Source organism: Laccaria bicolor, genomic scaffold, assembly GCF_000143565.1.
Source record: "Laccaria bicolor S238N-H82 LACBIscaffold_2 genomic scaffold, whole genome shotgun sequence".
In the NCBI taxonomy this organism is placed as follows: domain Eukaryota; kingdom Fungi; phylum Basidiomycota; class Agaricomycetes; order Agaricales; family Hydnangiaceae; genus Laccaria; species Laccaria bicolor.
In genome coordinates, this window is record NW_001889873.1 from 2231503 (window position 1) to 2247878 (window position 16376).

A 16376-nucleotide genomic window follows, 5' to 3' on the forward strand; every position below is an offset into this window, starting at 1 on the left:
TAGCACGTATGTCGAGGGACTCGGATTGGAGGATTTAGAGGGTTGCGAGCGCTTCTTCTCGCTGTCAAACGCCCTCGCAAGCTCGACCCGATATTCAAGCATCTTCCACCGCCGTCAAGCCATTGTGGAGTACACGAAACACAAGGACACCTTTGAGACTTACCAAAACCTCAGTACGTGTGCCGCCCCTCATACTGTGACATTACTGATCATTGTCCACTAGGCACCTTCCTTCTCAACAACTATAAACAAGCACTCGAGATACTGGACACGAGATCGGCAGTTGACAGCGCACTGGTGAAAGTGGGTGCACGGGACATGGTCATGGTGAAAGAGTGGTTGAAAGAGGAGGAGGAATACCTGAGGGGGCTCTCGAAGGAACCCCTGGAGGAGACACTGGAGATGGAGTATTACAAGTTACTCCTCAATTTCAACGCCAGCGAGTAAGTCTAAACTTTATTGATCTGTATTGTTACTTATGATCTACAGACGTACACTTGCAGCGGCTGTCTTGGCCTGGTCCAACCTTACGGAGGCGAATGTCGGCGAACACGACATGACTGCCTCCAATGAAACAGCCCGCCGCCATGCGCTCGAAACCCAAAAGCGCGATCTCACCGCCGTCCAGGTACTAGAGAAGAAGCTCAACATTGCACGGCGATGGGAGCGGGGTTCGTTTGAGTGGCAGGCAGCAGGAGAGAAGGTTATGATGCGGACATACCAACGTTGCATCGATGTCCTGGAAGGGCTCGTGGTCGCACGCATGTTTGAACTCACAAAGATGAACCGGTCCCAGACAGGTAAGATGTTGTCTTCTCGGAAATGACTGCAGCTGACGGCAACATGATAGGCTATAGCCTTCGTAAACACATTGCCAACGCGCTCAAGGCCCGATCTGTCGCCATTCGCACCGCCCTCGACAGGTACAATACAGCGGCGTTGGCTCTAGTGCCACCTCGACAGGTACTCAACTGGGATCAGGTCGTTGAGTACGCCTTCCTCTCGGACTTCGATCTCCTCCGTGATGCCCGTCAAGATATTCGAAGGAAACCTTGGGCGACACCCGCCGCTCGCCTTGCAATTGACCGGGCGTTCAAACTCGAACGTGCGCAGGAAGAGATTGCGCGGCTGAACATCGAAGTTCCCCGCCTTGCAACCTATATTCATGACGAAGACATTCTCCTTCGAGGAAAAGAAGCCGAGCTCTTGCTCTCTCGTCCTGCCCTCGCTCTTCAGCTCAAACTTCATCGGATGGAACGGGGCCGTTTCAATGCTCACCACCTGAAGATCTTGGAGAAGATCTATCTCCTGGATGGTTATACTGGTCCCATTGGATTTGGCACTCATGTTGCAGAGGCTTCTACCACATCAGAGGAGCCAGATGCAACAGGGGAGCCTCAGACCCCGGCCCTTCCCCCTACAGGTACCACCCCCAGTCATGAAGTGGATTTAGAAGAGGAGCTGGATGAGGAGCAGGCTGGTGAGGATGAGGAGATTGAGGTTCTTGGTGCCTGCTTTAGTGTACTTGATATGAGTGGTGACGGCCCCCGTAGCCAGGAGGACTAAGTAAAACATATGCATTACTATCTACCTAATAATACCTATGTAATGCAAAAGAAAGCGAGGGGAACAGATGATTATTGGGGGGGATACACGTTGTCGGCATTGCGCACGACGAGCTCGACGCGTTGCCATCAACAACGGTGAGTAAGGGTTCTTCGTGATGGCATCGAACCCTTTATGGGCAGGAGCGCAATGCCGCCAAGTGCCAAACACCGGTGACTGGTATTCATGGTTGCCGGTGAGCACAGGTAAGAATTTATTATAAAGTCCCTACGCACTACTGGTAGTTATTGCCCAGAGCGTTACAAAAGCCATCTTTGATCGAACTAGACAGGAACAAGCATATCTTGTTCCTGTCTAATAGGACCAAATAGGTGGGGTTCACAGGTGCACCGCAGCCCGTCATGAGGTTTCGGAATCATTTTAGTTCTGATTCAGGGTTCGGTTTACCCAATTTGCCGCCGGATGGCTGTGATTGTCGGTTCCTGTGACGCAACTTGCAGGGCCACCTAAATCCAACAAACATGGGGAAGGATTTGGCAAAAATGTCCGAGAACTTGAAAGCATTGACTTTACACAATGCTCATCGTTAGAAGTCGTAACTGCAGAGGGTTTGCGGCAAGTGGAGAAAAGATTGTAGATCGATAGTTATTTCTGTTTCAGGGTACATACATCTGAGATCAAGTATTTGATCACGGAGTAAGAAATTAGGGTTAGAGCGGAGATGGAATATTCTAAACGGCAGTAACTGGCATCAATGCCCAGCTCTTGCAGGTTCCTCACTCACTAGAACGACCATCCGCTGCACAAACTATCAAGGCAGGTTCCTTTTACTCTCAAGACGCAGATTGTTATCATCTGCAGGGCTCAGTGAACTTGACTCGATTGCAACGGAACAAGTGATTGGCTTTACTAAGCAGGCTTACGGTTTCGGAAAGGGGAGCGAAGTGACAAATCGGCAGCCAACCAGCATTCAGAGGAAAAAGTCTTATAATGCCGGAGAACTCCAGGAGGAAGATGACTACTCCTCCCGGCGAAGGCCCTCCTGTCGATCCCTCTCAGCCGTTGCCGCACCAGCCGCCCCTGCCGACCCAAGCCCCGACGCTTGCCACCAAGAAACCACGGCAGAGGAAGCGAGCCGATCCTAAGGAGAAGCAATCCAAGGCCCAGGCTAGGCAGCAGGAAGAAGAAGCAGAGCTGGCAGAAGACTCGCCTCCACCCACCCAATGTGAGTGAGAAGTATTCATAAATATCGCAAAGTCTCCAATCACAGTAAAACACAAAATAATAATAATGCCATTCTACAGCCACTGTGTACGCGTCCCCTCCTCCTCCCGGGGCCATCTTTCAGCCTTACCCTTACATCATGAACCCCCCTTACCCGATCAACGGTCCGCCTTATTCTCAGCATCCTCAATTTCCGCCTCAAGCGCCGCAACAAATTAATACGGGTCCTCCGTCTCATGGTCATCAATACGCGTACCCTATGCATCCATCTCCTTATGCCCCTTATTCTCCATACCCCCAGTACCAGCCCATGGTAATGTATTCAACCGCTCCACGGCCCAGCGCCCCACCAGAAATTTCTTATCCTGCACCTTCGCCTGTAGCCAATAATGCAGGGGGTAAACGGAAGCGGAAATCCTTTGCAGAAAGTAGCCGTAGCGGCAAAGGAGCCTCTGACGAAGAGGGACCCTCTGGCAGCGACGTTGGACGTGGTCAGTCCGCACATCAACAGACCCAAGCTCAAGCTCTCAGCGATCTCAAGAAGCGGACCAAGACTGTAAGACTGCACTTTCATTTTATCTGTACTCTCAATCTAAGCTGGACGTTTCTAGCAGCGTGCCTGCGACTCGTGCCGCAGTAGAAAAATTAGATGTGATATTCTGACAGAAACGGTGAGCCTACCACTAGCTTGTCGTTTGTGTACTCAGTTATTTTTTTTTCAATAGGACCCACCCGTTTGTCAGCACTGCAAACAATATTCTTTCGAGTGTACCTTTTTCTTGCCCATCACAGAAACGCGATTCAAAAAGAAAAAAACTGAAGAAGAGGTACCTGAGAAAGATAAAGCCGAATCTTCGAGATCCTTCTCTGCTCATGTTGAGCCACAAGCAAAACGCGACGTTGGTGTTTATGGTATGTCGCATAATGCAGTCTTCGTCTTTTTTTTATACAACAGGTTAGGGCCTACTTCACCCGCCCACCTCCTCCACTCTTCAGCCACCATATCTTCCCGGGTTTACGAAACTTACGACCAACGATACCACCTCACTTACAAGGTCAGCAAATCAGGCGACGGTTTAATTCAAGTACAAAAACCCGTCGACGAACAACCTTTGACCCATCCCAAGTCTGCAGATCTTCATATAGAACGAGATGTAATCGAAAAGCTCGTCAACGTTTATTTCTCGGATGTCGCGCCAATACTTCCCATCATTACAAAAGCCGAATTTTTACAAACTTCGAATCCGGCTCCGATATTGCTCTATTCAATGTGTCTCGTTGCCGCGGCGCGCCGTGAGGTGCCGCAAAAAGTTTTCGACTCAATAAGATTCGCTGTAAACAGCATAATCAAGGCGGATGACGTTCTCTCCACAGCGTCGATTGTCAATGTGCAAGCGTTGCTGATTCTGTGCATGACAGGCGATTGTCATTCACAGTTTGTTCCAACGGCCTTGTCTGCCTTGTGGATCCGCCTCGGAACGGCGATACGAATGGTAAACCAATTAGTCCCCCCTTCCTTTCACCGCTGAAATATCATCGTAGGCACAAGATTTGGGTTTACATCGCGCCGAGTCGTTGACGCAGAACATTGAACACAGGAGGAGATTATGGGGAGCTTGCCTCATCTGCGATCGATGGTGATTTTTCTATGCTTGTTCAATGCAGGGTGCCTTACCGCTCTTAGGACGAGCATAGCATACGGCCATCCGTACATGATTGATGTGCAGGATTGCGACGCCCGTCTGCCATCTTCTGGTGATCTAAATGATCTCTACCTGGATGAGCTTGTTCGCCTAAGCATTATCCTTGGCCGTGTGCAGAAAATGATATATAGGTGAGGGGCTAACCACGTTTACACAACGTTTTCAAAGAGAAAATCTCATACCGATCAAAGTCCATCTGGCCTCACGTTCACGACTGATGAAATGCTACACGAACTTCTCGCAGATATGAAACGCTGGAAAGAAGGCCTGCCAGACCATCTCAAATTCCGGGGAGCGGAGAGCTCCCAAAATGCAGGTAAGGATGTCAATCTTCTTACACTTTTCAAGAGAAATTGTGATATATCTTTTTCCAGGTCTTCTTCACTTCCTCTTTGCGTGTGTTGGCATGATGTTCTGGCGTGTATTCATGAGGATCAGTTACTCCTGTCCTTCACATCTAAAGTTCGGTTTGACTGTGGAGCAATGGAGCGAACTTGTGGCGCTAACTGCCGATTGCATTGATTGGCTTGACGCTCACGAGCGTATGTACGACGTTTGGTTGCCAGTTGCCTACGCGGCAACATCGTGTGCTTTGGTGCAGGTGTGTCGTCAGAACAACTAATATCATGAGTATCAAATGAGATAATTTTCATGATAGTATCATACGTGTATCCGCCGGAAAGACGAGGATGCTCAAGCTAAATTGCGGAAGTTGCGTGACTGCGTGAGGAGATGGGAGGGAGCATTATCACCTGACCATATGTCAGCGAGACGCAAGGCTGGTCCCTTTCTAGAGTTCCGAGCACGTCTCCTTCAATATCTTACTGATTTTGCTCTTTCAAAAAACACCAATAGACAGCGGAAATCATTGCGCTTCTTTATGAAGCTACGCAAGGCCCACCACTCCCATTGGAGGCTCCCGCCCTCAATCCAACTGGAGGTGTGACAGTCAAGCAGCCTGTGATGTTGGATTATCGCAAGGATCCGACCCGACCGGGGGGAGGAGTTTTTATTGCTCACGGAAAAACGCGAATAAGGGAAGAAATTAAAGATGTCCCAGAGGGAACGATCATCAGTGCGCCCTCGGAGGAAGGTAGCTCTGAAGGTGAGGCGGAGTCGCAGGCCCCAGCGATTTCTGCTCCTATCGTTGCATTTCACAATAATGACCGTGATCGCGCCTTTTTCTCTTCTTCGCAATTTGCTCCTCCGCTTCCTGGTGATCGGTTGCGCCAAACCTTCTCTCGCTCTGGTCATTCCTCGTCTATGTCGCGTGGCCATGTTACAATGTCGACTCCCGTCTCGGCTATCCGATCGCCGGTAGAAGATACATCTGAGCCACAGCAAGTAATGGCGTCTGGCTCAACTTCGGCACCAATGGTCAATTTCACGTCATTGGCTTCTGGAGGAGAAAGACGCGAAAGTTTTGCAAACGTAAACCCGGCCATGAACCTCCAGGCCGATGCGGGAAGTGTACAGCTGATGAACGTATTGGACGCCGCTCAAGGAGGCAATAATCTGGCTGACTTTGCTTTGGCAGATACCGAATTTTTAGCAGGGATACCTGGCCAAATGTTCGACTGGGGTAAGAACATGATTCATGTTGGTGGACGTTCTGATATTGATACCTTGATCTAACTAAGGTCAATGGGATACTTTCTTTTCAAGACTTAGCAGTAATTCAGGTCAGGGCGATCCATCGTTCCAGCAGCCACGCATGCAGATGCAATCAGAGCCACAAAATCTACCCCCTCGTTTTACGTGATGTAAACTAGAATGCTTGCGATATGGACATTGGGACATTTTTATTTAGGCTATCATCTTTTGTTCGTCGTACGATAGATGTTGTTGTCTGGCTCAATGGCGAAGGTCTCATTGAGTGGGTTCTTTGATCTTCAACTTGCGATGGTGCCCGAGGAAAAATCAACATGTATACTAGCCTTGCATCATCTGATTTCTAATGAGTGTCGCAATAAGACGTTACTCTATATCTTTGATCCCTCTGCTGAACCATTACACAGTGATCCCAACCTTTATACACTTCTTTGACTACAAATCCTCAGGCGGAATTGCCGTGTTCTGATCCTGCCAGTTTTGCTATCTTTGTGCGCTCAAGCTCACTTTCCACTCCCTTTAGGTTTTTCTGACTTCCACGTCTACTACTTCTGATCAAATACACTCTGTTCTCCCCCTCCCTTTCGCACGCAAAATCTCCGACACACAGTCGACGCCGCCAGCCAACATTTATATAAACCTTGCTCGCGATGGGTAGATTGCAGGATATTATCCCTCAAGTCTTAATTCCACATGTTCCAGATCTGAGGCCATCCCCTTTTACTCCCCCGTCTGCTCCCTACGCTCCATTTACTACGCCACCTCGACGGCATGTGCCATATTGGATTATCCACGACCCAAACCTTGCAGACTTGATGATGGAAAGACTTCGGGTCTATCTGACAACAGCACCCGGCGGTAACTTGCCTCCAAGTCTCCGGCTCCAACAATACCTTGACTACTTGCCCGAGGATCTACTCACCACTTTTTCAGGAGCACTGAGTACTGAAGAAACTACAAATGAGTTATGGGCCAGATGTCTTTGGCCACGCATCCGATATGCGGTTAGAGATGTGGATCAAAATGACACTCTTGCCGTTGGGTTATTAAAAAGTTGGACCCTCTACAGCGAAAGCCCGGACGCTTTGATCTCCCCTACCTCGGGCACTTCACCCCGTTTTCATTATGAAGCTAAGGGTTGGTCTGTCTTCAATGCATTGGCCCCACAAATTCTCGAACTAGCCCAACATGTTGAGGGCGGGCAGGTGGGGACGCATTTGGAGCTGAGGATCAATGAGGAGGATGCACGATCCGTCATCTTCAAGGTTGGCTGAAACTGTCTCATCTTTAAACCGCTAACACCCAATTATTGGTGATTTAGATTGGTATCTCGATGATCAACAGAGACAATCCGATGCCTTATGGTATCCTGTTTGGTGGTCATCAGTTCATGCTATTCTCATTGTTTCGTAACGAAAGCGCACTTGGGGAGGTTTATTATGGTCTGGCGTGCTCGGGTGTCATCGATTGCACTGATATTACCAGGCCGTTAATCCCACTTGTCATCTACTGTCTCCTTGGAAACCCCAATGGCCCTGCCCAACTATTCTCGCCATCCTTTCCCCTTCCTCCTATCCCTACACAAATTACCCAAGATGAGAAACCAGTGACACAAGGTAAATATACGAAATCCATGAAAGCATTACCAGTGCGTGCTGTCGAGTTTTGACAAGTAGCTACTAATGTTGTTTCTGTTTTCAAGAACAAAATCAACATCCATACCTCTGCTGCTGATGGTGCCCAGTCGAGGTCGTTTTCATTATGCCGTGAACCAATAAGGCAAGATGCTGAAGATTTTGCGTCTAATGCATCACCTGCTGTTGAAATCTTACTCTCCGAGTGTATTGGGCATGGGGTGGCAGGACAGGTTTTTGTCGGCACCACCGACAACGAAGTATATGCTCTCAAAGTTGCACCTTGGAAGAGCGGGGGGGAGATGTTGCAACGAGAAGCTGATATCTACAGGGTTCTCTTGGACCTGCAAGGACGCTGCATTCCTAAAGTTTTTGGATTTTTCAGCTCTGAGTACCTCAAAGTACTTATCATGGAGTATTCGGGTTCCACGGTACAGGATGTTTCAGACCTAAGCATGGATCAACGGTGTGCGGCTTCTTGCTCAAATTTCAGTCTTTTTTAATTTCGTAGTAGTCATCAGCTACTAGAAGAGCTCTGCCTGATTCACGAACGTGGAGTTGTACATGGAGATTTGCGAGCGGAGAACATTGTTTTGCAAAATGGATCTCCTCATCCCATTGATTTCTCGCACGGAAGCGAACATCAATGCACCGGCCGAACGATGTGCTCTGAGCTTATCGAGGCACGTCAATTCTTGTTATTGAGTCCTGAACCACGCCAGAGGTGAACGACGGAGAACGGCCTCCGTTGTCCGGCGTCTCCTGCTAGGTTTGGTTCGAGTATTGGGGAGTCAACGACTCAAGTTGCTTGCGTAGGGAGGAGTGCGGAATTGGTCGGGAGAGTGCTATTTGAGGATTGGGCCGCGTGTTCTTGTGGTTCGAGAGCTAGGATCGTTGAACATATCACCGACTGCGCTGAATATGGAGCTGCAATGCGCTGAGGACATAACAAACGCGTACTAAAATCGTACTTACTTGTTAGGAAATGTTCTTCGCTCTCCGCCTCTTGTTCAAAATCTGGTGCGCTTTTTTCGTTCCCCTTCGATCATCGCAAGATCATCGTTTGCTTCATGAGCGGACAACGTTTGAACGACTCCTCCTCTTTAAACTCGCCTTGGAGACCGGTTCGTTCCCTGGTTTCGCTTGCGACGCGACGTTCTCGTTGCACCCCCTTGAATAAGTTCTTCTGGCCTCTCCGTCTCCCGTTCTTCTCCCGCTATCTCTATCTCCTCCTGCTGCGGACCACCCGTCTCTGAATCCAGCCCGTTTCTGGTCCGTCTTCCTCTAATTCCTCCTCCTCCAATTCAACATGAGCTGAACTTTGCCCTTGTTAATCCGTCGATTTTGAGGCTGAAGTAAACGTGGGTCTGGAATTTCGACAGCGGCAACTTTAGAGATGCGAGCGTTTTTCTTGTGCGGTTCTTGCCATGAATCTTTGGTCTGGCGTCTCACCCACGCAGAACGGATGGTTCACTCCTTTGCGACCACTAGCATCTTTTTCTGGAATGAACTTTGCGAGTCAGTGGCATAGATTCTCGTCGTCCTCGTCGGTAAAATTCACACGACGGCAATAGGTAACAAGTGGTATTATCAGCCTTGCATTATCGGTGCAGTCAATGATTTCTGAGCAAGCCAGACCATAACGAGCTTCCCCAAGCGTGTTTTCATTACGGAACAATGAAAATAGCATGAATTTGTGGCCACCAAAACAGGATACCGGATTACCTGCACAGATCATGGAGATGCCCAGCTATGTTAGCAGTAGCGGCGTGTTAACAATTCAGAAACAATATAGTTCAGCTAACCTTGAAGATGATGGATCGTGCATCCTCCTCGTTTATGCCCATGTCCAAATATGTCCCTGTCTGCCCATCCTCGTCGTGTTGAGCTAGCGTGAGAATATCTGGGGCAAACTTATCGAAAACATGCCAACTTTTCGCTTCATAATGGAGAGCAGGCGGGGTGTTTGGAAGGGGCAATATCAAGGCGTCTGGAGTGTGATCATATAACGTCCTTATCGCCTCTTCAGCAGGTAGAGCATCATTCTGATCTATTTCCATAACCGCATATCGGATCCGATCAAAGAGACAATAGTCCCAGAATTCGACCGTGGTTTCCTCGGTACTCAAATGGCCCAAACCGGCACGAAGCAGATCCTCAGGCAGGCAATTGAGATAGTTTTGGAGTCGAGGACTTGGGGGAAAGTTACCGCCAGGTGCTGTTGGTAGGTATGCCTGAAGCTTTTGCATCATCGAGTCTGCAAGTGTTGGGTCATAACGAATCCAGTACGGAACGTGGTGTTGGGGAGGAGCAGCCGTTGGGGCGTAGCCAGCAGTACGCGGTTGGGAACGAATCGGCCTCTTAGGCGGAAGATGTGGAATGAAGATTTGGGGAATGATTTGCTGCAGGGTCGTCATTGTATATTAACAGGGGATTAGAATATGACTTGGGAGTTATTCTCATAATCCAAGCGCAGAAACAGAGAAACTTGGGACTCGTCCATCAAAGAGACACGAGGCTAAGACTTCAAGTGAATACTGGTTGGCGAAAGCGAATAGATTGCATAGCTGGATGTTATTCGTGAGAACTTCAGTGCAAAAGCCGGCCTTCACAAACTAGGTATGACCACAAATAATCATACAATAGATAAAAGACGTTGCCCAGGAGTAAAAGAGAAGGCCCAAGTCATCTCTGTGTGTGAGACACAATTCTCCAAGCCTGGGAGGAGATTTTGTGCAGGAAAGGATGAGCCGGAAGGAGTCACGGAATCAGAATAACAAGGGGTGAAGCAACTGCAGCCTGGATTGTAGTTTGGGTAATGCTTGTAATCACAATGATTCCCAGTAGTTTCACATTGGAAGAGACAGATTTTGTGTTCCAGTCAATGGAAAGAACTTTCGGCTGTCCGCAAACCAGAAACTATATCTTTGACCTTGAAACGCGTCCAGCCTAGATCGGGGAGTAGCTAATACGATGGAAAGCTCAAAATTAACATTGAGTGAGTGAGAGTTTGGGTTGCCATTTTGGCATGGTCCAGATCAAAGTAATGAAGCGGTCATTATGGCCCTAAGCGAGAATCAATCTGAAGTCGTTCACGTAGCGGTAGCACAAAGCACCTTTTGTGATTGCAAGATTCCCAACGTGTAGTGGTTAGCTCGTAGTTGCATGAAGGACAGTACATGTCGAGTACGGTTGTGTGACCTGCGGTTTAAAGAATGTCGAGGCCAGGAAGGCCAACTCAATTGGCTGAATGAAGAGCCTTTCATTGTTCACCCAAAAGTTTTTCGGTATCTCAACAGGAGGCCCAACCCCAAGATAATAGAAACGAGCCGCGTCAATGATTGTGAGGTTCAATCGACGTCCTCGTTGAAAGTCGTATGCGATGGGCAGGCCGCAGCAAGGAATTTCGTCTGCGGCCTGAGTAAAAAGGTCCTCGAGAGAGCATTGCCCCAGCGGCAACATACCAGCGCGGTTTCTCAACGACAATAGATTCGTTGTCCAACTTGAAATCTTGAAGATTGTTCAGAACATTGCTATGTAACGGGACAACCAGACACTCACGTCGTAAACTCCAACCATCTTAGAGCTCCTCTCCTGGCGCGACAATGAGTTTCTGCGAGAGAGGAGGATGGCCTTCCTTTGCTTCGATCATGCCACTGTCATCGCGTTTGCACTCAACATTTATCTTTTTGCTAGTCAGAGTTTGACAAATAATTTGGTTATCTCCGTCTGGTTTATCACAGTATGCGTCGAAATGAGTGATGTGCCACGGTGATTGTATCTAGGCTATTCGATGGGTCCTGGAGCCTGAACGTTTTTGAAGCGACGATGGAACTGTTGGGACTGTCAGCCGGACGGTCCGGACCATTGACAATGGCATAAGCATGTCTTCTCCTTCATATGAAGAACATCTCTCTCCGCAACTCCAGAGGTCTCGTAAATATCCACACTCTTGCCGCCAGCGTTGAACGTTACAGAAACACGGTATTTGGGGCGTCGACTTGTATGCTGTTGTTGGTGTCTGGTCTTATAAGCAAGTCCCAAGCCAGCCCACCTGATGTCACTCTTTCCGCCTAACGCCTTCCATTTCGTTGCTGGGTCAACATGAAACGATTCTTCGCAAAGGCATCCAAACCCCTTGCGAAAGACGACACACCAGTAGGCAGCAATCAACTACCCAACCCTGTACAATCAGTGGGCTTACCGCCGAAATATATTGTCCCCGCCGTTCCCCACCCATGTCCACACGACCACATCGCTTTACTTGCCACGACGGATGGCCTTCTTTCAAGACCCCAGGTACCCGGCTATAGATCAAATTCGTACGTGCGCATCCATTGGGAGAAGATTGTCAAGGTCGTAGAGATCAATGAACCCGACGAGCAGATTGACTGGAGCGGAAGTGTTGTAGTCTATGGTATCGTCGGTGTCCTTGAACTCTTTTCTTGTACGTTGCTTTGTTTTCGGTCTGTTTAGAGTTTTCTTGGCTTATGGCTACTAGGTTCATATCTCTTGGTCATTTCCTCTCGATCAGAGCTCGGGAATGGTCTGTATTCAATCGTCCAAATGTCTGATGGTGTTGCTAACACTTGGTCGTAGTCCTTGAGCCAACTCATACAGTCTATGGTGTCAAAGGCGTTACAGCGATACCCCTTGTCTACGAACGCGCTAAGGTGGAACTGAATACCCTAGCATCGCGTAATGCAGGCATAGCCCGGCCATCGTTGCCCCCGAAATCACAGGCGTTAGACGCGCCAACCTCCACCTCGAAGTTGGATAACCATGATGTCGCGTCATCTATACGTATACCAACTGTGCCACACGTCCAGTTCGCAGCCAAGACAGACCTGAAAATTTTATCTCCTATACCCTCGAGGCTTGACAATGATGCAATTTCAGCTGCACACCTTGGCCGCCCATCTTCGGCACAATCTTCTCGCTCCGATTCCTCTTCTTCTTCGGACCGCTCAATAGCAAAGTCTCCCGTGTTCAAGACTCTTGCCGATCGACTTTCGTTTTGGAGTAGACTCTCGAAACGCCCAAATTCCATACATCTAAACACAGAATCACCTCCATTTTCAGAACCCACTTCCCTCTTGCAAGAGCAAGAAACCCTCGACAAAATGATGGAGGAAAACGCAGACGAACCTGCAGGGGTGTTGGGAAACATCTTAGCGTCGACAGCGCCAGCGCCGGCGACAACCGAAGAGCGACATTTTGAATTGGAAACCAAGGTTGTTAAGGAATGCATTCGGCAATTTACAAAGGGGGGGATGTATTTTGCATACAATTTTGGTACTCTTTTTTCATATATGCTAATCTGCACGACTGATCAATTGGGAAGATATCACACGTTCTTTGCAGCACAAGCAGGAACAAGCCATGAAATCTCGGAAGAAGCATTCACTGCTTGAAGGGCTAGGAGCCCTTCCTTCCCCAGAAGCTGTGACGTCCGATGTTCCAAAAGACGGTGACGATGTGTCCCCCCTCGCGGAACCTAACCCCACCCTTCCTCTTTGGCGACGCGTCGATAAACAGTACTGGTGGAACGAATGGTTGACGAAACCGTTTTTAGACGCTGGCGTATGTCCCCAAGGAATAAAAAGCTCAGTATTGTTGCTCACCGATCCATATCTCAGCTGCATTGCTACGTCCTTCCTATAATGCAAGGTTACTTCCAAATGGCCAAATTTAACGTCCCGTCGGACGATACAATCGCCGATGACCCTGATATAGGCGTTGATTATATCATTGTGTCCAGGCGTTCTAGATATCGAGCTGGACTAAGGTATCAACGTCGTGGAATCGATGACGATGCTCATGTTGCAAATTTTGTCGAGACAGAAACCATTATGAGAGTGGAGGTGTGCTATCAAGGGTCATCTTTGGTGAATTCATCTGAAAGCAGTCACTTCAGCGTGAAGGGAAAAACAATATCTTTGCTTACGTTCAAATCAGGGGCTCTAGTTTGTCCGTCTCCTTCAACTGGGCTCACGAAGACTGATTGACCATTTCCAGTACCGCTCTATTGGACTCAGACTGGATATGGCTTGAAGCCCTCACCGTTGCTCGCACCTGACAGAACTCAAGCACAGAATCTTGACGCTATCGGAAAACATTTTCAACGGACCGTGCCAGTGTATGGACATCATGTTAGTAAAACAACTCCTTTTATTTCCCCCGTACTGATTCATGTTGGACGGCAAGACGATTGTTAACCTTGCCGAACAACACGGCAAGGAAGGAGCGATAACGCGAGGATACTGCGAATATGCGAAAAAGCTGGATTCAAAGGATGCTCAGCAAAGTCACAAACTTCTTTCAATGGACAAGCACTCACTTCTTTGTGTAGGTATGTAGAGTACGACTTCCATCAGGAGACAAAAGGGATGAAGTAGGTCCAATCTCCCTCACGGCAACAATGTTCAACTCAGTTTGATTCTAATCCTAGATATGAAAACATTTCAAAACTGATTGACTCTATGGAGAGAGTTTTCGACTCACAAGGGTGCGTATCTTCTTTATAAGGTAAATTTTACACGTTGACCACCGACAATTTCTAGTTACTTGTGGATATCGGACAACGTCGTTTTCTCTCAACAGAAAGGTGTTTTTCGAGTCAATTGCATTGATTGCCTCGATAGGACGAACGTTGTGCAGGTCAGTCTTATTTTTCCATTGGGTCCTGACATACGCTCATGTAGAGGACGACCAAGTCGGCTTTTGCACGATATGTCCTCAGCAAGCAACTTAGCGCTCTTGCACTTTTCAAGCCTTCTGTCAATGGGGGTAATGGTGCTGATCTTATCTTCAATGATGGTGGGTTTCATTCTTCCACCAAGTGACAGCAGCCTGATCGCATAATGAAGTCTGGGCAAATAACGGAGATGCTATCAGTCGTGCCTAGTATGGTTACTTCCTGTTCCTAGTCTGGATACGTCTTCTCACTTCAATGCTTAGCGCTGGTACCTCTGCCTTGAAGGTTCGTATGATCTCACATGTTCCTGTCAAAAACTAATATCAGTCTCTTACCAGGGTGACTTCACAAGGTATACAGTGACTCAATAGACTTTCACCTCCATCCTCAGTCTTTTGCTAGAACGGGAAAACGCGACTTGGGCGGATTACTTAATGATGGAGTGAACTCACTGGCAAGGTCAGTTCAAATGTCACTCTCAAAGCTGTCAGGACCGTTACCGAAAGCGTTTGATTCATAGAATGTATACGTCAACCTTTAGTGATTGGTTTTCCCAAGCCGTCATCGACTTTATGCTGGGGTACCGCACTACAACAGTCTTTTCTGAGTTTCTCCTTAAACTCCAGTCCACGGACCCTTGCGCCCTTATACGCTTGTCTAAGATACGAGCGGAGGCAATCGCAACTTCTGTCTCGAGGGCTCTTCCTGAAGGAGAACGCTTGCTATCCGGCTGGACACTGTTCGCGCCTGAGGAACTCAATACTAGGATCTGCTTAAAGTTTGAGGAAAAAGTCCTATTGCTTGTGTGTATTTTTTCACAACATGGTTACTTGAGAATGCTGAATGCTAGCCTCACCACAGTCAGTAAAGGCTTTATATATTGTTGTGAGTTCTTTTTGAAGTTGTAATAAAGCAATCCGTCTAATTGCATTTCAGAGTTACGATTATACCCTCGAGAAGGTGAAACTCTACACGCGCGTTCCCCTTGGGGACATCGTTTCGATAACCAGAGGTCCGTTGCAAACGTTGTTTCAGATGCAGCACCTTATCATATGGCATAGGCGCCTATATCTTGTCGCCGCTAGAGGAAGCCAGCCGAGATCCGGAACAGAATGCAGGGTTTATCGTGACATGGTCGGTTATGAACCAAGAATCACGAACCACTAGCTATTCCTTAAAGAACAATCTGGGCTTGAGACTCTCAAATTCTCCATCTTCAATGAGAAGACAAGGCAAGCCTACGACATTCAGCCTACCATCTCGAAACAACACGAAAAGAAATGTCAACCAGCCTCTTTCGAGCATTGTATCAAACACGTTCAGCGTTGGCAATGCGGAACAGACGGCCTTTGCCGCGTTCAAGGTCCTGCCGATAGATCCCACCCGCATCCGGCGTGCATCCAGTACTGCAAGTGGCTTGTACGCAGATGCGTCAGACGAGTTGAACGGTGCCTCGAGCTGTCGAGAGGCGGTAGACTTGATTGTGGACAGTATCTACCGGGGCTGTGAAGACGCTGGCAGTACTCATAGCAACTTTGTGACCAACGAGGATGTTGTCAGGCGAGTATCTTACACAACCTTGGATGTCTGACCGAAACTAAGTTGATTTTACGAAACAGTCTCTCTGAAGCACAGCGCACGACAAGTGTGTATGCGAAAATGGAATATGGGGTCAAGCGTTTGCTGTGGCTGGGCGGTTAGTGAGCATCGCCAGTTGAACGATAAAAGATACCCCCGTTGTACATGTACATTGATATTGGCGATCTTCAACGCGACAAGAGCCCCATCGCAAGTTGCTCAACTGAATAGAACATGGAGTCATTATCCAGCTCAAGATCGGAGATCATTCTGGTCCTTCATAGCATCGTCGTTCCAGAGGGCGTGCATGTACGATCCGGAATCACGTAATTAATTGCTTTTACCGGAAGACGCCCATTTTGT

The 16376-nt window shown here is 48.2% G+C and overlaps 4 protein-coding genes across 4 annotated transcripts; 3 read left to right on the forward strand and 1 right to left on the reverse strand.

Moving 5' to 3' along the window:
• Positions 1–2556: 2556 nt before the first annotated feature.
• LACBIDRAFT_305811 (uncharacterized protein) lies at positions 2557–6255 on the forward strand (the record flags this gene model as incomplete). Its single annotated transcript, XM_001874730.1, has 12 exons — positions 2557–2791; positions 2871–3346; positions 3402–3461; positions 3516–3702; positions 3751–4283; positions 4333–4427; positions 4475–4624; positions 4685–4809; positions 4868–5094; positions 5152–5271; positions 5349–6075; positions 6134–6255. The coding sequence occupies 12 exons, from the start codon at positions 2557–2559 to the stop codon at positions 6253–6255; spliced, it is 3057 nt and encodes a 1018-aa protein (XP_001874765.1).
• Positions 6256–6754: 499 nt separating this feature from the next.
• LACBIDRAFT_305812 (uncharacterized protein) lies at positions 6755–8466 on the forward strand (the record flags this gene model as incomplete). Its single annotated transcript, XM_001874731.1, has 4 exons — positions 6755–7369; positions 7426–7752; positions 7807–8204; positions 8253–8466. 4 exons carry the CDS (start codon positions 6755–6757, stop codon positions 8464–8466), a joined length of 1554 nt encoding a protein of 517 aa, XP_001874766.1.
• A 791-nt stretch (positions 8467–9257) lies between these two features.
• LACBIDRAFT_322059 (uncharacterized protein) lies at positions 9258–10155 on the reverse strand (the record flags this gene model as incomplete). Its single annotated transcript, XM_001875292.1, has 2 exons — positions 9258–9488; positions 9544–10155. The coding sequence occupies 2 exons, from the start codon at positions 10153–10155 to the stop codon at positions 9258–9260; spliced, it is 843 nt and encodes a 280-aa protein (XP_001875327.1).
• A 1687-nt stretch (positions 10156–11842) lies between these two features.
• Positions 11843–16136, forward strand: LACBIDRAFT_305813 (uncharacterized protein; the record flags this gene model as incomplete). Its single annotated transcript, XM_001874732.1, has 20 exons — positions 11843–12185; positions 12240–12284; positions 12338–13033; positions 13083–13321; positions 13378–13708; positions 13757–13890; positions 13946–14040; positions 14091–14132; positions 14190–14246; positions 14302–14398; positions 14443–14557; positions 14608–14644; positions 14699–14720; positions 14774–14787; positions 14838–14894; positions 14956–15238; positions 15297–15320; positions 15372–15447; positions 15497–15995; positions 16055–16136. The coding sequence occupies 20 exons, from the start codon at positions 11843–11845 to the stop codon at positions 16134–16136; spliced, it is 3288 nt and encodes a 1095-aa protein (XP_001874767.1).
• Between the last annotated feature and the right edge of the window lie 240 nt (positions 16137–16376).